Source organism: Coregonus clupeaformis, chromosome 29 (assembly GCF_020615455.1).
Source record: "Coregonus clupeaformis isolate EN_2021a chromosome 29, ASM2061545v1, whole genome shotgun sequence".
Lineage (NCBI taxonomy): Eukaryota > Metazoa > Chordata > Actinopteri > Salmoniformes > Salmonidae > Coregonus > Coregonus clupeaformis.
The window spans coordinates 58,571,799-58,592,800 of record NC_059220.1 but is presented as its reverse complement, the minus strand read 5'-3'; the positions used below and the strand labels follow the sequence as shown (position 1 = coordinate 58,592,800).

The 21,002-nt window shown below is 44.4% G+C and overlaps 1 protein-coding gene across 6 annotated transcripts in view; it reads left to right on the top strand.

The window, feature by feature from the left end:
- Positions 1–1,462: 1,462 nt before the first annotated feature.
- LOC121576725 (protein NDRG4) overlaps positions 1,463–21,002 on the top strand; it is a 30,665-nt gene continuing 11,125 nt past the window's right edge. For 2 of the 6 annotated variants that reach the window (XM_041890117.2, XM_041890116.2), the window contains exons 1-3: positions 13,967–14,284; positions 16,280–16,385; positions 20,763–20,883. In XM_041890117.2, the coding sequence (XP_041746051.1) occupies positions 14,264–14,284; positions 16,280–16,385; positions 20,763–20,883 (248 nt within the window). In that variant the 5' untranslated portion in view covers positions 13,967–14,263. Of the gene's footprint in view, positions 1,586–3,023; positions 3,098–8,645; positions 8,737–10,031; positions 10,185–11,277; positions 11,317–13,966; positions 14,285–16,279; positions 16,386–20,762; positions 20,884–21,002 lie in introns of those variants that run through there. The other 4 variants (XM_041890111.2, XM_041890112.1, XM_041890113.1 and 1 more) reach the window with 4 other exon arrangements.

The following is a 21,002-nucleotide window of genomic DNA, read 5'->3' as shown; positions in this document are numbered from 1 at the left end:
GACAGGGGGTCGTCCAGGGTCACGCCAAGATTCTATGCACTCCGGGAGGGGGACACAGTGGAGTTGTCAACCGTGATGGAGAGGTCTTGGAGCGGGCAGGCCTTCCCCGGGAGGAAGAGCAGCTCTGTCTTGTTGAGCTTGAGGTGGTGGGCCGACAACCAAGCTAAGATGTCTGCCAGGCACGCAGAGGGATGACTCAATAACCAGGACACATTGATTCAATAGGCTGGTCATCATGCAGCAGTCTAATCAATCGCCCAGGTTAAGCTGATGGTGGTGTTCAATCTTATCAACTCTTCCTCTTCCCTCTAACTGGGGAAAATTATAGCAAATGCCCCACATACATCCATTCCAACAGTGTAGACCTATCTCTAGATAGCTTATGATTTATATATCTCTTAAGAGCAATACCATACAATAACAAATACAATTTGTGATTTATCTCAATTAAAGGAGAAAAACATGTTGAATGTAATTTACAGTAATGATTACATTTCATGATTATATTCTCATACGTTAGACATAAGCATATTTGAAACCCTTTTTAATTATTGCATACAAACAGTCTCCTTTTAGCTGAGATAAACAAGATAAGAAAGAGAGGCTCTCCATTTTGGCAATCGCTCCATCTTGTCTGATACCACTGTGTCTAGTCAGTCTGATAACACTCTGTGTCTCGTCAGTCAATCAGTAATGTTCTAAAGTAGGTCACTTTGTCAATTTGAAATGAAGAAAACAGACATTAATCCAGACGTAAGGGACCACAGAGTGCAGAGAGAGAGAGGGGAGAGATGTGATGGGGTATGCTCTCTGGATTCAGCAAACAAACACAGATCCAATATTGTCTGCATGATGTCCTCTGTGTTTTGATATCAAAGGAGAACCGGCTGATCCCTAGTAGCCCATTGTATTGGTTTATGCCTGTGAGGGAGCCTGAGAGAGGCTGCCTAGAGTTGAAATGTGTCAAAGGGAATAATACATTCATATGTACTATATTTTTTGTGTCATTTTGTGGGTGTTGTTAAAAATAGACTTCAGAAGCTCATGATTGTGAACTTATTGGTGCAGTGGAAGCTTCACTCTTCTTTTTTCAAGAGCAATAATTGTTACCCCAAAATGATCTGTTTCCATCCTTTATCTTCTATCACTCTAAATCTCACTTTTATGACCATATCCCTCTCTCCATCAGGCTATCAGCATCTCTCCTTATCTCTATCCTCCATTTAATTTACCTCCCATCACTTTCTCTCTTCCCTATTTAATTTCATCTCCCCTCTCCCCTCTCCACTCCTCCCTTGCCTCTGATCTTTTAGTGTGGCGGCGCTCTCATGCTGCATCATCGGGGATAACACGTGCTCTCTGTTTATTATCAGGGAGGGAGGGAGGGAGGGAGGGAGTTGGAGAGAAAGAGGGAGGGAGGGTGGATGAGAGGGTAGCAGAGAACCTATAGAGTAGACAGCCTCTATCTGTAGGACACACAGACACACAGACCGGAACAGACTGGGGGAAAGAGAGAGGGAAACAGACACACTGCAAAATCCAGACGCAACAACAGACACCCTAGCAGCTCAAACCACCACATCAGGTAAGTTCTTATGTGTCTCTATGTTCACTGTGCTCAGTTTGGATCAGATAACGAAAGACCAACATGAGATAGAATGACGGAACTCATTTTTGCAAAGCTTGACTTAACTCTTTGATTGTGCGTAAGGATGTTATAGTACATAGATGATGGAAGAGGGAATTGACTGCACATACAGTATAGAGGCAATAGCCCCCCAGATCCTCTACTGTCTCCTCCTAGCTGTATAAGTGAGGCTCTGACTGTGTCCCAGTGCTGTAGGACAGTGTGCCAGCCTCTGCATTGGCGCTAGTACGAGGTCGTCAGGTTGAATTTATTAACCCTAGAAAAAGGAGTGCGTCATATAAATCAGTGCTGCCTTTAGACATCCCTGGCAGCCTGCGTATTAATAAGTCATGTAGAGAATATACAGCCAACTTTCTTACCAGGTGCAGGCCTTCTGCTTTCCAGTTAAAGAGACTAGCTAACAGCGAACTGCTTTGAGTTGTTATGTTCAGTTGTGTGTCAGCCGTAGAACACTGTTTATGTTGTACCCTACCCTTCAATAACCAGCAGCCACACTAATCACAAACAGACCACACTTCATATCTGAGGCCATTGCATGTGGCAGAGTTAGAGACTGATAGAGACAGGAAAGTTTATATTCTGGTCCAAATAGACTGTGTTCCAAGCTCTACAGTCTCAATAAGGAGTTCATCAGAGGACATTTAAATTGGATATCTGTTACCGCTCCTTTGATACCTGTGTGTGTCTGTAGATGTTCATTTACATGCTGTGTGTGCATGGCAGCCTCCCTTGTTGAATGGTAGTTACACACTGGGACCTGTAGGCAAAACTTAGAGATCTGAGGCTGAATGTCAGCAACATGATGACATGCTCCTGGTCTGTGGTGAAGGTAAATGCTGATATGTATGATTTTCACCCTGTGAGAAATATGTCCTGTTCATTTGTACAGTTTCTGTCTACAAGATAATATGAAATCATATTGGTGCAGCCCCAATTCATTGTCTTATATAAGACTGGTGCAGAACCTTAATACTGTACATTTGATTATAGGATCAAACGCTTTAACAATTGGACATTAGACACAACGTCCCTGTTATTTAATCCACATGGTATATTAGGATGTAAATTATTATCACCCTGTACAGTGTAAAAATAAAAGTTATCAGGTTCACTTTTTGTCCTTTGGCATATGCAAGCTCAACAAAGCCCACTGTATCTTATGGGATCAGGTCTGTTTCTCTGCTACTCCTGGATATTAATACAATTACAAAGAGCAATATACCCAGTGTGTTTGTTCCTCCAAATAAAGCTGCTCTGTTCCTATCACTGTAAAAATCAACCTATGAGTCATGATGATATGGCTTAAACTTTGCTGTTCACTTTTTTCCCCTCTCTCTTTCAATCTCCAATGGATGATTTTATTTTGTACTGATAGATGGGGCCCGGATTGTTTTGGAACTTCTCTTCAAAGGCTGGCTGCACGGTGCCGCAGAGCCTGCTGCAGACAATGTACGTAGTGCCTTCTGGAATGGAGTGCATATACTGTATATAGCTTCCTTAAGTTGTCTTTTTGGCATCTAGTCCATTGCTACTTCCATTCACTGTCCGTCCTTCTTGAAGTAATGGGCTGATGACTGCAGTGTTCCACACCAAGGCCTAGCTTGTGGACCGTAACTTAGTGTGCTGGAGTACAAGCCAATGGCCAATCACTGCAGAGCATTGGACCACAACTCATGAATCCAATTGCTGCTCGGTGTTGGACCATTTCTTGTGAGTCATTAAGCACTTTTTGGCAAAGTTGAAAGAGACTCATGAGCCATGGACCAATCACAGCAGAGCACTGGACCAAGACATAATTTGAAGAATCGTATCTCACTTTCACCCCATTAAGGCCCTGTTAATGATGGTCAGAAGAGCTGTAGCCAAGCATCACAGCACACATTCTCTATGTGTGTGTAACATTACCATCCATCAGCTTTGAACCCCAGCCATGGCTGTTTTTGTACTGTGTTGTTATCAGTGGACGGAACTGCATGTACCACACAACTTGCATGCTAATCATGTCCTCGCTTTGGGGTTTGTGGGTATAGTCTCAAACTCCGTATTATCATCTGCTTGATAGTCTTTTGGCAGAAGGTATAGCTAGTTGTCAAGTAGTTGAAATCTGTTGCATATTTTCTCTGTTTAGGCTTTTGGATTTGTTTCCTGAGACTAACCACCATACTTACTACTTTTAGTTTTCGGTATCTCAAGTACAAATTGTCCGGCTCAATCAAACAACCAGATTTTTGGGGGCAATAAAGAGACCTTGCGTGCTACAGGCCGAGATGTTGTGGATGTTTGGCTTAGAATAGACAGAGAATGGGGGATTCAGTGAAGCAGATGATGTAGCTAGTTGACATATTGGTTATTGAGTGTGCCTACACTGGGCGAGGCTGTTGTCTCTAATAGCTGACATCTGAAACGGCCGATGTATGGCCTGGCAGCATACTGTACCGTGAGATAAAACAGGATTTTCTGGCAAGTGTAAGTTTCCACCACTATGGAACCTTTAACAAAACTGAGTCAGGTGGAAGAAGAGGGCTGGATTTCTAAGAGATAAGCTTCCAAGATCAGGGCAGTAAATGTAAGGCAGATGCTTTCATGTCTACCTACAATACTTATAGTACTTTCTATTGGCTCGTTTACAGTAGGCCTATCACATTTCATATTAAAATCATTAAGAGATCCATCTTTTGGTATACAAGTACGAATGCAGCGATCAAAAATGTAGTCTTATGAGACAGTAGTGGTCGGTCAGGAAGGTTTTAAGAGCTCCCCTGCCTCTGTTGTGTACGGGTCCCATTGAGAGTCATATGCCGTGCCCTTCTGTCCAGCTTGCTCTGTCCCATAGCAAGGGCTACCTAGTGACAGGAGGCAGGGCCAGGCCAGGTCAGGCAGGCTGTAACCACAGCCCTGTGGATTCCTCAGGGGCCACGGTTCTATCAGGCTGTCTCTGATGCCAGCTCTTAGAGCAGCACATCCACGGAGATAGGGATAGGCTGCCTCACAAATGGCACCCTATTCCCTTTATAGTGCACCACTTTTGGCCAGTCCTGTAGGTATATGTCCCATAGGGCTCTGGTCAAAAGTAGTGCACTATATAGGGATAGGGTGCCATTTGGGACACAGGTATACAGTAGGCTGGCCTGCAGGGCAAAGCCCATAAGCCTGTTGGAAATATGAGAGGCACCATGCCAGGGGTACCAGCCATACCAGCCATGAGCTGATATTTGGTGATCCATTTTTAATCCATGAGTCCACGTTTGATATCTTGCTCCCCCCGCGAATGGTTTGCTGTTCGTCTCTTCAGACATGCATCACTGTATTAATAATTGAATGTTTCAATTATATGTTTCAACAGCTTACAGTTTTAATGGTTCTGTTGTTGTAGGAAATGTCTGTTTGTACAGAACAAATATGTCCACTTAGCTCATAAACAACACTAGGAACAAAAAGAAACAGGGGAAACCAAGCAGGACAGAGAGGATGTCAGATACAGTGGAAAGATTGGTAGGCAAACATGTGGGAATACTGTCTGGTCTGCGTAGACTAAAACATCCTCAGTCAGGGTTTTCAGTGGTTTTCAGTGAAAGCAGATTATTGGGAGAGCAGAGAGATAAAAACAGTGAGATTCATCTGAGAGCAGTGACACTGGAACACTGGTTATGTCTCAAATAGCACCCTATTTCCCTATATAGTGCATTACTTTTGACCAGAGCTCTGGTCATAAGTAATGCACTATATAGTGAATAGGGTCCCATTTGGGATGTTTTAATGCAGGATATCTATCAGTGAGCGCAAAGCCTCAGGTATGACCAGTGTTCTTGTTTGTGCTCCTTTCCCCTCTCTCTGATATGAATTTGTTGGTGTGTTTAATTGATTTACTTTCTTGGGTTATTAGATTCCACAAGCGTGAAGGTGTAGTCTGTGCTCTCTGCTGCGGAGAGCAAAGGGCCATTTTCTCCTTTGGATGAGTTGGCTTTTAATCCTCTAATGTTATCGTCCATATGGCTAATTAATAAGCTGGACCATAGTTAATTATGTTACTGACAGCGAGGAGGCTTGAAAAATCATGAATCAAGTAGCAGTGCCTTTCTGTATGTTTTTCAGGGATCACTGCTGGGTCAGTTTTATTTAATTTATGGGCAAAACAAACTGTTCAAAAACCCTTGTCAAAAAGAGTTACAATCCTGACTGTACACAAACACTAATACATTACACAAACAAACACACACTGTACACACACACTGTACACACACTGTACATACACACTGCACACACACTGTACACACACTGTACACACACACTGTACACACACATAACACAGAGCTGAACCTGGCCCAGTTTCCAGGTATTGATTCTGAATTTGTGCATTTGGCCAGATGCTTCCCCCCACATGCACATCCCATGGATTTCCTGTCCAGCAGAATGCTTTTCCCACAGCCTTGTCGTCCCCATCTCCCCTTAGCCTCTTTCAGACACTGGCTGTGTCTAGCTCCCTCCCTCGCACTCAGCCTCACTCACTCTCTATCACAGATATGAGTCACACAGAATGAGCTTATCCCCCTGCAACTGTAATTGAAGACTGTGAGAGAGATGTATTCTCAGTAAACCCTTCCAGCTCTGAACCCTATGAGCTACATGAGAGTGGGAGAGTGCTGTTAGATATACATGATGTGGTGAGAATGGAGCACGGCCAGCCAGACAGAGATAGCTAAGGGGGTAAATAGATGGGAGAGGGGAGCAGCTGGTGGAAATGAGATGATGTTAAAAGGAAAAGAGAAGCTAAACCAGATCCTGTTAGAACCCAGCCGGGCCGGGCCGACAGCATAGCTGGGGGTTGTCATGGCAACAAAGTCTGGGTAGAACCGTGGCCCGATAAAAGAACAGAGGAGAGGGAGAGATGGGGATGAGAAAAGAGGACAGATTTATTTTACCCTCCTTGACCAAATAAAAGGAAGATCTTCAACCTCATGGAGAAAAATAAACCTCACCTCATCTTTTTACTAGCAGACAGCAGATTTAAAGAGCAGATTTAGAGAGCTGATTTACAGTCCACGCATTACAGCACTTTGACTCTGTGACCCCGGCCCACACTGGATGAAAAGAGACTTAGAAGTAGCACTTGATCCTTTTGACTCCATAGACCATGGATGCACAATGGACGCACACACACACACACACACACACACACACACACACCACCAGCACCAACAAAAAGTGAAGTTGATGTTCCCGATCAGTCTCATTTTAGGTCAATGATGTCCACCTCATTTCATTTCATTAGTACGATGAATAGTATGAAAATGTATGCACTCACTAATTGTAAGTCGCTCACGGATAAGAGCGTCTGCTAAATGACTAAAATATAAAATGTTAATAGTTCCTCAGAGAAAATATAAAACCCTATTTGTGGATTTAGGGAATATTAAATAAAGCAGCAGCTAGTGAATAAAAGTAATGAGTCACCTAAACCCAAATCAGTGGGTTTGAAACAGTGTCAACAGGGACAAATATAGACTGTGTAATGATAATTGATTTCACAGCGAGCCATCTTATATAAGGCTGTGGGGGTGGGGGAGAGGGAGGGAGGGAGGGATAGAGTTAAGCAGGCAGATTGATGAGGCTGGTGGCTGGTTAGTTCCTAATTAAAACTGGTCATGGGCCCATTGTCATGCTTATGCAAAGGTCACTTTCAAACAGAGAACAGCAACAGTGTTGTCGCAAAGAGAGGAATATGGTTTTGTTTTCAAGTGTCTGCAAATTACTTTTATTTTGGAGTGTCTGCATCTGGGTTTTGTCTGTTTAAGGGTGTTCATTATACACAAAGACAGGTCTGGAAACTGCCACAGAAAGAGAGAGGGAGAGAGAGAGAGAGAGAGCGAGAGAGAGAGAGAGAGAGCGAGCTGTCCAGCTGTTACTGCATCCCAGCCATTAAACAACCTGTCATGGTGTGAAGTTGCAGTTTCTAGATCTTTATGAGGCCACAGCTCCTCCTTGCCTGACTCAATTTGGTAGGGAGACTCAAACAGAAAATGTTTTGGTGCTAACTGAGTCTACATTTATGCCAGTAAAGTACTTAATCCAGGAAGGACTAGTTGTTAGTCTCATAGGTTTCCATATTCCCCATACATGCTTATTGTGCTGGCAGCCTCTCATTACTGCTTCTTTACCTTTACGCCTTTCTCATCTCTAAATGTGTTATTCGATAAGCTTTCTTTTATCTTGTTGCATTTGTTTTTCTTGACAATGAACAAGTTAATGTGCCTGTGCATGCATGCACAATGTGTATACGCAATGTCTACCTGCAAGTGTGAGCGTGTGTGGACTCATACGTGTGCTTGTGTGTGTGAGTCCATGTGTGCATTGGCTGCTTCTAATTGATATCATCAGTGATCCAATGTTTTAGTCGAGTGGCGCCAGCTCGGGTCAGGTCTGCTCTCTATGGGTTTAGCAGTGTCCTTGTTTGGACATATCAATCAGAATTGATAGAGCCCCTCTGTGTCCACTGACCTCAGCCACACTGCAGGAGTTTAATCATATCCTAATGGGAAGCTCACTGTCTGACTGTCTGTCTGGGCCCTCAGACCTGCTTTATTCAACAGTCTGCGACCCAATCCATGAGCTGAAACCACTGGAGACCCAAAGAGAACAGGCTACTACTGTTTAATCTGTTTTCCAATAGGCCAACACCAGCACTTTACACAATGCATTCTCTATTCAGATACTGTGCATCCCTGGACCTCCCCTTTACATGTCCAACATAAAGGGACTATGAAAACATTGGGAGGCTGGTGTACCAATTATATAGGAAAAAGTAGAAAATGGACTCTCCCACACCCAGGCCCAGCCACAGAAACCATGGTTGATATACTGTAGATAATTATTGGGGGAAGAAACCATATGATAGGGGTTTGCTGCAGTGGTTTGAGTTGGTGGATGGATTTCAGAGGTTTTACTAAAGTAACAAAGTGGGCTATGTAACCTCAGGTGTGCATCGCTATGGTGATTGCAGGTTGCTCTCCAGGATGGCTGGGATGAAGGAGCAGCAATTTACTGAGGAGAAACCTCTACTTCCAGAGCAGAGAGGACAAGACACTGAGATGGTGAGTGTTTTCTTTACGTACCTGTGTCTGTGTGTGTGTGTGTGTGTCTGCGCTTCTTCGTTATTTTGTGAGTGCATGCGTTCATTAGAATATTAATTTGTTTTTGTGCAAGTGTGTGTAGTTGATATAATAGTGTATTTGTGCGTGTCCTGGTTGGAAAACAGAAAATGTGTTTACTTGTGTAGGAGGGATTAATCATACACTGCATTAATATTCATATTTAGGAGTGTGAAAGGAAGGGGGGGGTTGAGATGCTGCAAGGTCTTACAAAAACCACTGACTGCAGCAGTATACCTCTCTTCACATAATAAGTAATTCAGTAAACTCTTGAATGCTGTGACTGAAAATGAGGTGCATAAGAGAGGTGGCATCAGTAGAGAAAATAAGTGCTAATCACATTGATTAAAATCCCAACTGTCTGAGAGAATATGTCACAGTAATTTATACACTTCACTGACACTCTTGACAATGATTGACAGAGTGGAGAAAGTGATTACTAAGACAATACCAAGACAGTGGCCGATAAAACACAGAGGCTAAGTAAAAATGTGTTAATCAATGCAATGCTGATTATTACATAGTGGTAATTAATAATATAATATATAATAATATGCCATTTAGCAGACGCTTTTATCCAAAGCGACTTACAGTCATGCGTGCATACATTTTTTGTGTATGGGTGGTCCCGGGGATCGAACCCACTACCTTGGCGTTACAAGCGCCGTGCTCTACCAGCTGAGCTACAGAGGACCACATCATTAATCATATTGAAGTAAAGAGCTATGTGGAGTGGATGTGTGACCCAGATTAATTTGTTTCCTTAAAAAGAATATGTTTTGATTTGATCAGGATGACATCATGACAGCAGCTTATCCAGACAGCCTTGCCTCTCTTGTCCTCCTCTACGTGGGTCATGGCCTCCCAGGTCTGTTGGGTACAGATGTAGGATCTTAATTTGATGAGAATGGTCCTACACAGCAGGAAATGCAAACTTGTAGTGTATTTAAGGTTTAAAAAGGCTTCTAAAGTTTGTAATTTCCGCTTTAAAATGCTATACTTGATTTGCCCTAACAAGAAATGTATCAAACCCTACAAAAAATGTCCATTAATTATAATCCACAAAATAATTCACATTTCCTGTTGTTCCAGGATTATTTTCCTGCTGTAGCAAACTGGCTCAAATTAAGATCCTACATATGTAGAGTCTTCCTTCCCTCCAGGCCTCTCCCTGCCTGGACCTCTGAGGTGGACTGACCAGCCACTGTAATACACCTCTGTTTGTGTTTATGACACAGAGAGACCAAGGGTGGTGTGTGAACGCACTCCCCTGTGCAAGCCCTGCGCCCCTCACCGCCCCCTCTTCCTCAAGCCGCTCCCCACAACGGTGGCATGTGATCGCGCGGCACTGGCTCCGCCAGACCCGCAATCAGACCAGTGGGTGCATCCCGGTAATTACAAACTCAGAACACGCCCTGCAGGGGGACTAGTCCCCTCACCCTGCGGGGGCACCAAATCTCAGATACCTTCGGCTGTGCTATTGGTTGCTCCTTTACATAGCTTATCCTCACCTGCAACACATGATGAGTCAGATAAATATGGGGGCCACAAACAACAGGGGGAAGAAATCCTTGGCACACATCCTATAGTAACAGAATCAGCAGGGTTTCATACTTCCAGGTAATCACACAGAGACACACAGAGACAGGCAGAGGATCATTTCATATAGAGAAATGTTGAACTTCCTGGAGAACAACATGCATCCAGCCACCACCTCCAGCACAGCGCCACAGCTCCCTCCCCCACCATGCTGTGCTACTGCAGTCACATCTGGGCTCCAGAGGACAAGAGTGACACCTGCTGGTCCGACCGCCCAACTGAAACAACTAACCTACTGTCTCTCCTCTGAGAACAAAGTGCATGACGTACCCATTCTCTCTAGGTGTGTCTCTGATCACTGTAACACTGTCTTGAATGACATCACCATCTATCACTGGACTGCTGTGTTCTGATAATAATGCAACCATTTGACAACTTTCTTATTTGTTTCACCTCATCCATGTTTTAATGTATAATCCTATCATTTTGTCTTTCCTGAAACCACTGTATATAAATGATTGCACCTTTAGGATCTCAAAGGGTTTGGGGACTATTGTTCTTAACCTACTCTAATGATGCTTGGTCTGATTCAACTATAACCTCTATAGAGCATTCTAGGGGAATGCTTGAGTTCTGGTTTGACTCTTAGTGCAGGGAAAGGCATCTTTCTGTCTCTCCTTTCCCTGAGCCTTCTCTTTCCTGTCCTCTAACTACTGTCTGTTTGTTTGGACCCACACAGCATCTATCTCTGTTACTCTCTGGGTCCATCCCTTCAGCTCGAACAGCCTTCTCAGCCCTGTGGCGTCTCATAGGTGTAACCAGAGTGACTGTGTCATAATGAGCGTCAGTTGACATTGTGTTTCTGTTCTATCGCTCTCTCTCTCTCTCTCTCTCTCTCTCTCTCTCTCTCTCTCTCTCTCTCACTCTCTCTCTCTGTCTCTCAAGGAGAACTGTGAGACTCTGATGCCCATTGGAGACTGGAAGGTACTGAAACTGTTCTCTATATTTTCAATATACCGTACTCTCTTCCTCGCTATATCCTTCTCTGGTTGTTGTTATTACTGTACACCACAGGAGGCTGCTGAGGGGAAAACGGCTCATAATAATGGCCGGAACGGCGCAAATAAAATGGCATCAAACACCTGGAAACCATGTATTTGACCTATTTGATACCATTCCACCTATTCCGCTCCAGTCATTACCACGAGCCTGTCCTCCCCAATTAAAGTGCTACCAACCTCCTGCACTGTACACTCACCCATGTAACCATGGTGACTCATTGGGAGGAAGAGAGGGAAGAAGAGGAAGATGGGGAGAAGGAGAAATAACTGTTTGGTCATGGCACAGCCTAATATGAGTTGGGACCACTACATACTGATGGAATCATTCACTATCACACAGCAGCTCTCACACAGTGCAGAAGCACAGTGGTTCTGAAGTCCTTAGAAGTTGATTTATGTGCCCGTGATGTTCAGAGTCTATTTTAACATGAATCCACGTAGTGATGAGATCAGAGTTTTATGACTAATCCTCCAGACACCTCCTTTCTCATCTCTGTCTGAAACCTCCAGTGTCACCTCCCCCCTCTCTCACCTCCCCCTCTGCCCCCCTCTCCCCCACTCTCTCACTTACCCTCTCAATTCAATTCAAAGGGCTTTATTGGCATGGTAAACATATGTTTACATTGCCAAAGCAAGTGAAATCGATAATAAACAAAAGTGAAATAAACAATAAAAAATGAACAGTAAACATTACACTCACAAAAGTTTCAAAGGAATAGAGACATTTCTAATGTCATATTATGGCTTTGTACAGTGTTGTAACGATGTGCAAATAGCTAAAGTACAAAAGGGAAAATAAATAAACATAAATATGTGTTTGTTCTTCGCTGGTTGCCCTTTTCTTGTGGTTTGTTCGTCACTGGTTTGTCCCTTTTCGTGTGGCAACAGGTCACAAATATTGCTGCTGTGATGGCACACTGTGGTATTTCACGTAACAGATATGTGAGTTTTGTCAAAATTTGATTTGTTTTCTAATTCTTTGTGGGTCTGTGTAATCTGAGGGAAATATGTGTCTCTAATATGGTCATACATTTGGCAGGAGATTAGGAAGTGCAGCTCAGTTTCCACCTCATTTTGTGGGCAGTGTGTACATAGCCTGTCTTCTCTTGAGAGCCAGTTCTGCCTACGGCGGCCTCTCTCAATAGCAAGGCTATACTCACTGAGTCTGTACATAGTCAAAGTTTTACTTAATTTTGGGTCAGTCACAGTGGTCAGGCATTCTGCCACTGTGTACTCTCTGTTTAGGGCCAAACAGCATTCCAGTTTGCTGTCTCAATTTGGTGTTTGTCCCATTTTGTGAATTGTTGGTTGGTGAGCGGAATGCTTCCACAGTGGTTGAGTATTGAGTGTATAGTCCCGTGTAGATCAGTTTACATTTACATTTTAGTCATTTGGCAGACGCTCTTATCCAGAGCGACTTACAGGAGCAATTAGGGTTAAGTGCCTTGCTTAAGGGCACATCGACAGATTTTTCACCTAGTCGGCTCGGGGATTAGAACCAGCGACCTTTCGGTTACTGGCACAACGCTCTTACCCACTAAGCTACCTGCCGCCAGTTGGTAGAGCATGGCGCTTGCAAAGCCAGGGTTGTGGGTTCGATTCCCTATTGTAAGTCGCTCTGGATAAGAGCGTCTGCTAAAATGTAAATGTGTGTGTGTGTCCATGAATGTGTGTTTTCCTGCTTGTGTGGGTGTCCTCGCATGTGTGTGTGATGACAGTGCATATGAGTATGGGTGAGAGAACAAGGTTGTGTATTTAATGAAGACGGGAAATGTTGAGTCAGCCGGGGAGTGGGTTAATCCCCCTCTTCCGCAGAAATGGGGAACCGAGAAAGAGATGGGGAGAGTTTACAGTGTCAACTTACTAAGCTCTCTGTACACAGGAAAGGGGGATACTGTCGAGAGAAAGAAAACATTGATGTTGTGGAGAATATGGACAATGGCTGCTGGTGTGAATAAATGTAACCTGCAGCAGAGAGAAGGAGAGAGGCCACTGCTGCAATATTGATCTGTAGTCAGCTAGTCAGCACTGTTCCATCATCCTCTGCTCTCTGAGTAGACACATGCACATACTCTGCTCCGCTCTGCTGGTGACCTCTGGCCACTTACTGTCCCATCAATGTCCCATTACACAGAGGCATGGAGGAGCCTACTGGCTGCTGCTGCACACCTTTTAGCTCAGAGACAGCGAGAGACGTCATTGTTCTCAGTTGAAATTTTATTTGTAAAAACAAATCTCACTGCATGCTAAGCATTTGTTTAAGCATCACCATCCATGACTGTTAAGGAGCGATAAGAGGGATCGGAAAGGAAATTAGACAGGTGGGACAGGGACAATGAGAGAGAGAGGGAGAGAGAGAAGGAGAGGGAGATGGAGAGAAAGAGAGAGGGAGATAAGCCATCTTCTCCTGAAACAGAGCAGTGGTGCTGATGAGAGAGCAAAACAAGAGCACAGCAGAGAACCTGCTGTGACTGACAGAGCAGCCAACCAATCATGTACAGAGAGGCAGCACTGGCAGCGAATAGGCTTGAGTTCAGCACGCCCTCATGGTGGGGTTTATAAGGTGTCGGGGGAAGAGAGGGGGCAGCAGCACTGCAGCGCTCAGCCCCAGAGCAGGACGAGGCTAGACGAGACGAGACAAGACGAGACAAAGAGACCACCAGCAGGCTCTCCCAGCAGGCTCTGCTCTAAAGCCAGGACCTAGTCCCACTACAGGAGAGGACTGGCTCTGCTCTAAAGCCAGGACCTAGTCCCACTACAGGAGAGGACTGGCTCTGTCTGTCTGTCTCGTCTCCACTGGCTGCTCCTCCTCCTCCTGCCGCTCTTCCTCCTCTTCCTCCTCCTCCACTGAGCACGCTTACTGAGGCAACATGCCTGAATGCTGGGATGGGGTGAGTGGCAGTGTAGTGTGTCTGCAGGTTTATACTGAGTGACTGTTTGAGTGTGCTCATTGTTTCTGCTGGTGCATGGATGACTGCATATTTTGGTTGATAGAGTGAGGATATTTTGATGAAGTGGAAGCGAATCCACTACTACAGTATATCTTCATTAATAAACTCCTTTGTTCATGGGTATGTATGACAGGCACATTTTGCATAGGTTCATTTGGCATGTATATACACACTCCCGTCTTACCTTATTCATGCATGTTCTTATATCATGTTTATACCTTATCAAAATGACTAGCTATCTATGATTTACCCTGCTGTTGTAATACTCTGTAATAATAGTGCATACGATAAGATCATCTGTGAAAGATTCATGTTGAAATATTAGTGCTCTAGTTGTGCTTATATTTTATGTTTTAATATCTAATGTTATGTATGGGTTAATCATGCATTCTGAAATGGTTGTTGTACTGTTATTGTGTTCCTCTAATGATCAGTCATGTAATGTATGACTCTGCGTGGAGACAAGCTGACACACTAATGCTGCAACACACAATAACGCATTCCGCCATACATGCATGTCTACACAGGGAAATAGACCTTAGAGTATGTGAGATGTCCTTGTGAGTTGCTTAATTATTCCGTACTAGGACAAATGTCTCTCTGACCTTGGGAGCCAGAAGGAAGGGAGTATGAGAGGGAGGGACTGAGAGAAGAAGGGACTGAGGGAGTGTTTGCAGTATGTGATACAGGCGCTGTTTTTATCTGCAGTCCATTGTGCTCCACCGAGGTGGTCTTTGTCTTTGTCTATGATATTTCAGACAGGCATCCATACAGAAAATACTAAATCATTTTTACCCATTCTATCAACCCCTATCATACTGTAGTCGTGTACTGCATCATCTTTAGCACCCAATATGACCTTGTTGACCTACATTGTATCTGTCAATCATTCACACAAGCAATTCATGTTACACAAAGACAAACGAGACAACAGATATTACAGGTGATTAACTGTACTGCAGTACCTGCAAATTAATTGCTTCACTGAGTGCATGCAGAATACTGTCAGATATATTGGGTGTCAGAATGATGCGTGGTTAGGGAGCACTTTCCGTGACAGACTATGGCTGCATCCTTAATGGCACCCTATTCCTTATTTAGTGCACTACTTCTGACCAGGGCCCATAGAGCTCTTGTCAAAAGTATATAGGGAATAGGATGCCATTTGGGATGCAGCCTATCAGTGACATTTCACTGCACTGCTCTCAAGAAATCAAGAAATGTCAGAACGAATCCAGATAACAACCCGAATAACACTGTATCAGTAATCCAAATGCAAAATATGAGTATATACACCGAAAATATATACTAAGAATGATATGTACAGCAGTAGATATATTCACTATGTCAATAATCCAGTATATAAAAACACAGTGTGAAAAACAGTATAAAAGAAACAGGAAGTGTCCAGTGTTTAATGTCTCTATATCCATGGGACAGGAGCATTGGCTGTGTGAGTGTGTGTGTACAGTATGTGTGTCTGTTTGTGAGTATGGGCATAAGGGTGTGTGACTGTATATGTGAGTACATGAGTCTGCGTGTGTATGAGGTGTGTGTGAGCTTGTGTGTGTGTTCTGTGTGAGTGAGTGTGTGGGAGTATGCTGCACAGAATGTTTTTTTCCCCCTCACCGGAGCAGAATATTATACGCATACTGTGTGCCAGACATGTATTTCCAATACTCTATATGCACAGTGTCAGTCCTCTATCAGAATTCTCATGTGAATCCATAAAGGTTTTATGTTGATCAGAGGCAGACAGTTGAGTATGGGGCCTATTATATCAGTGATAGTTATTGGGTGATAGGAACTGTCTGTGCTCATCAGTAAAACCCTATTGAACCCCACCAAGATTGTGTGTATGTCTAGAGGTACATTATGTCTCTGTGAGTGTAAATCTATGCATTCCCATTAGAAATAAGCATTTGTATGTTTCAGGAACATGACATTGAGACTCCCTATGGGATGCTTCATGTGGTGATTCGTGGTGCACCCAAAGGAAACAAGCCTGCTATCCTCACCTACCACGATGTTGGGCTTAACCGTGAGTACACACTGTCCCTCCACCTGTGTGTGTGTGTGTGTGTGTGTGCATGCGTGTTTTGTGTGTGTGCTCCATGTGTGTGTGTTCACGTCTGTGTTGCACCACCATCAGTCACGCAACGGTGACCTGCAGCTGGTTCCAGGAGGCATCTCTCCACACTTCCTCAGGGTGTTGTTCATGGTGTGACTTGGCAGTTGGCAGCTATATCCGTAGAGCTGTCAGCCCCGCAAAGGACGTGTTGTGCCTGTTATCTGAGGTGATAATTGGACTCCATACTGGGAGCTATATCATTCCCTGACAGCCATCCAGCCAGCCCACTGCAGAGTGCAGACAGACTAGAGAGAGAGGGTTCTTCGGCTGTCCCCATAGGAGAACCCTCTCTCTCTACCTTTAAGGGTCTGTCAGAGTACTGTACCAAACGAGTATGCGTACGCACAGCAGTGTTCTAGAACATTGGACCGTTGGCTTTCATACTTTTCGAATTCTCAGCGCAGCCGAAGCAATTTCTCCAACAGTCAACACATTCAAATGAATAGAGGACGCGAACCAGAGACGTGTTGGTTTGGAATTGTGGGGAGGTGCGTGTTCGGGCTGTACGTCTCCCGCAGATGGTGGTCTTAGAGCCATGTACAGTGGGGAGAACAAGTATTTGATACACTGCCAATTTTGCTGGTTTTCCTACTTACAAAGCATGTAGAGGTCTGTCATTGTTATCATAGGTACACTTCAACTGTGAGACACGGAATCTAAAACAAAAATCCAGAAAATCACATTGTATGATTTTTAAGTAATTAATTTGCATTTTATTACATGACATAAGTATTTGATACATCAGAAAAGCAGAACTTAATATTTGGTACAGAAACCTTTGTTTGCAATTACAGAGATCATACGTTTCCTGTAGGTCTTGACCAGGTTTGCACACACTGCAGCAGGGATTTTGGCCCACTCCTCCATACAGACCTTCTCCAGATCCTTCAGGCTTCAGGGCTGTCGCTGGGCAATACGGACTTTCAGCTCCCTCCAAAGATTTTCTATTGGGTTCAGGTCTGGAGACTGGCTAGGCCACTCCAGGACCTTGAGATGCTTCTTACGGTGCCACTCCTTAGTTGCCCTGGCTGTGTGTTTCGGGTCGTTGTCATGCTGGAAGACCCAGCCACGACCCATCTTCAATGCTCTTACTGAGGGAAGGAGGTTGTTGGCCAAGATCTCGCGATACATGGCCCCATCCATCCTCCCCTCAATACGGTGCAGTCGTCCTGTCCCCTTTGCAGAAAAGCATCCCCAAAGAATGATGTTTCCACCTCCATGCTTCACGGTTGGGATGGTGTTCTTGGGGTTGTACTCATCCTTCTTCTTCCTCCAAACACGGCGAGTGGAGTTTAGACCAAAAAGCTCTATTTTTGTCTCATCAGATCACATTACCTTCTCCCATTCCTCCTCTGGATCATCCAGATGGTCATTGGCAAACTTCAGACAGGCCTGGACATGCGCTGGCTTGAGCAGGGGGACCTTGCGTGCGCTGCAGGATTTTAATCCATGATGGCGTAGTGTGTTACTAATGGTTTTCTTTGAGACTGTGGTCCCAGCTCTCTTCAGATCATTGACCAGGTCCTGCCGTGTAGTTCTGGGCTGATCCCTCACCTTCCTCATGATCATTGATGCCCCAAGAGGTGAGATCTTGCATGGAGCCCCAGACCGAGGGTGATTGACCGTCATCTTGAACTTCTTCCATTTTCTAATAATTGCGCCAACAGTTGTTGCCTTCTCACCAAGCTGCTTGCCTATTGTCCTGTAGCCCATCCCAGCCTTGTGCAGGTCTACAATTTTATCCCTGATGTCCTTACACAGCTCTCTGGTCTTGGCCATTGTGGAGAGGTTGGAGTCTGTTTGATTTGAGTGTGTGGACAGGTGTCTTTTACACAGGTAATGAGTTCAAACAGTTGCAGTTAATACAGGTAATGAGTGGAGAACAGGAGGGCTTCTTAAAGAAAAACTAACAGGTCTGTGAGAGCCGGAATTCTTACTGGTTGGTAGGTGATCAAATACTTATGTCACGCAATATAATACAAATGAATTACTTAAAAATCATACAATGTGATTTTCTGGATTTTTGTTTTAGATTCCGTCTCTCACAGTTGAAGTGTACCTATGATAAAAATTACAGACCTCTACATGCTTTGTAAGTATGAAAACCTGCAAAATCGGCAGTGTATCAAATACTTGTTCTCCCCACTGTAGCTACAGTATGTCACAATGGGACCCCGGACTATCGCGTCCTAGTGTCCTAGCGTCTGTGGACTATGATTTAGGCTTTACCCAGCATGTCTGTTACTACCTCCCCACAGAGCCTGCTCGTTAGCTCCTCTAATTGGTGGATGGAGACGGCTTTTCAATGTTGCTGCAGTTTGCATGGAGTCTTGTCAGGGGTCGGAATGACTCATAGATACAAAACACAGTATTTATTCTACGTTACAACAAAATTACATTACCAGTAGCTGTTGACTGCAATTTGAAATACGTTCCAACAAAAGATCCAGTGTATCCATTGAAATTGCCTACACAACCTGCATTCCACAAGATAACACTGTCTGTCAGAGTGGTCCATAATTCAATAAAGGAGTGGATAATTAAATAATGATGGATGGAGAGAGAAACAAAGAGAAAGAGCAACAGAAAGAGAGGGAGGGAGAGGGAGAAATGTAGGTCAGAAAAACATCCCTATCATCCAGTGTTAAAGCGAGGTGAGGGAGGGAGGGCTGGAAGGAAGGCAGGCAGGGCGGGGTTGTTGTTGGGGGATGGTCAGCATTGCGGCGGTGTAGATCAGCTGCTCCACTGCCTGCCTGCCTCCCTCTGCCTGCCTCCCTCCCTCTGCAGCTGGGGGTATTAGTATGCATTGCCAGGAACCACAGCGCTGCAGCCTGACTCCGTCTACACAGATACAGGATGGAGGGAGAGGAGAGGAGAGGAGAGGAGAGGAGAGGAGAGGAGAGGAGAGGAGAGGAGAGGAGAGGAGAGGAGAGGAGAGGAGAGGAGAGGAGAGGAGAGGAGAGGAGAGGAGCCAGAATAGAGGATACACTGGCCTATATATGGCTCTGTTGCTCCTGTACTGTGTCCTTGTACTGTGCTGGGGAGGAGATGGGTCAGGTTTCCACAGGGAGATAATGCGCCTGCGGTGGATGAAGATTAATGGTCTTCTATTGCCCTATGGCTGACTGTGTGTGGGCGAATCAGAATCACCTCGCTGCCTTTGTGTGCTGCCAGATAAATTAAATAGCACAGAACACATCAGCTTCATCACGTTTCAGCTTTTTAATTTCCGTCCGGTTATTGGTTAATTAGCCTGTGTAATGTTGTTTGTTGGTTTTTGATGAGCTGGAATGAACATCTCAGTGTTTTTATCACCTTCTTAGCTCCATGGAGCAGAACAGTGTTGTTGTTGTTGTTGTTGTTGTTGTTGTCTGACTCACCACAAACAGAAGACAAGTAGGACATCAGCGGTGGTGGCAGGCGGGAAACAGAGTTGTTGGTATCAGAGTTGTTGGTATCAGAGTTGTTGATATCAGAGTTGTTGGTATCAGAGTTGTTGATATCAGAGTTGTTGATATCAGAGTTGTTGATATCAGAGTTGTTGCTATCAGAGTTGATGATATCAGAGTTGTTGATGTCAGAGTTGTTGCTATCAGAGTTGTTGATATCAGAGTTGTTGCTATCAGAGTTGTTGCTATCAAAGTTGTTGATATCAGAGTTGTTGCTATCAGAGTTGTTGCTATCAGAGTTGTTGCTATCAGAGTTGTTGCTATCAGAGTTGTTGCTATCAGAGTTGTTGCTATCAGAGTTGTTGCTATCAGAGTTGTTGCTATCAGAGTTGTTGATATCTGAGTTGTTGATATCAGAGTTGTTGCTATCAGAGTTGTTGATATCAGAGTTGTTGATACGGTTGCAGATTTTAAGAGGTACTATATATAAGAGGTGTAATTGCTGGTCTGTACAACTGAGAGAGTGTTGGCACTTCTGTTAACCTATAAACTCAGTTAAATGTCTCAGTTTAAGTGCAGTATATCAAACTAGATTGGTTTCTCTTTACTCTGACTTACTGGAAGACCGCTCAAGCACCCAGATTATGGGGATGGAATGACTCCCAGTGAAACCTGATTGGCCATTCTCTCATATCTGTGAGATTTATTCTCCCTGCTGACAGGGTAGCAATGGCACAGATGGCCACCTTCAAGGTGCTCTCTTTAATGCATATTTAATGTGTTTACTCTCTCTCTCTCTCTCTCTCTCTCTCTCTCTCTCTCTCTCTCTCTCTCTCTCTCTCTCTCTCTCTCTCTCTCTCTCTCTCTCTCTCTCTCTCTCTGTCTCTGCCATCCACAGACAAGCTGTGCTTCAACAGCTTCTTCCAAAACGAGGACATGCAGGAGATCACCAAGCACTTTGTGGTGTGCCATGTGGATGCTCCTGGACAGCAGATTGGAGCCTCTCAGATGCCACAGGGGTAATATATAGTACCTACACATTCACATGCACGCACGTTAGACACACAGACACACACACACGATCGTGCACACACACACATGAGCGTTCTTGCACGCACACACACGCGTATACGCAAGT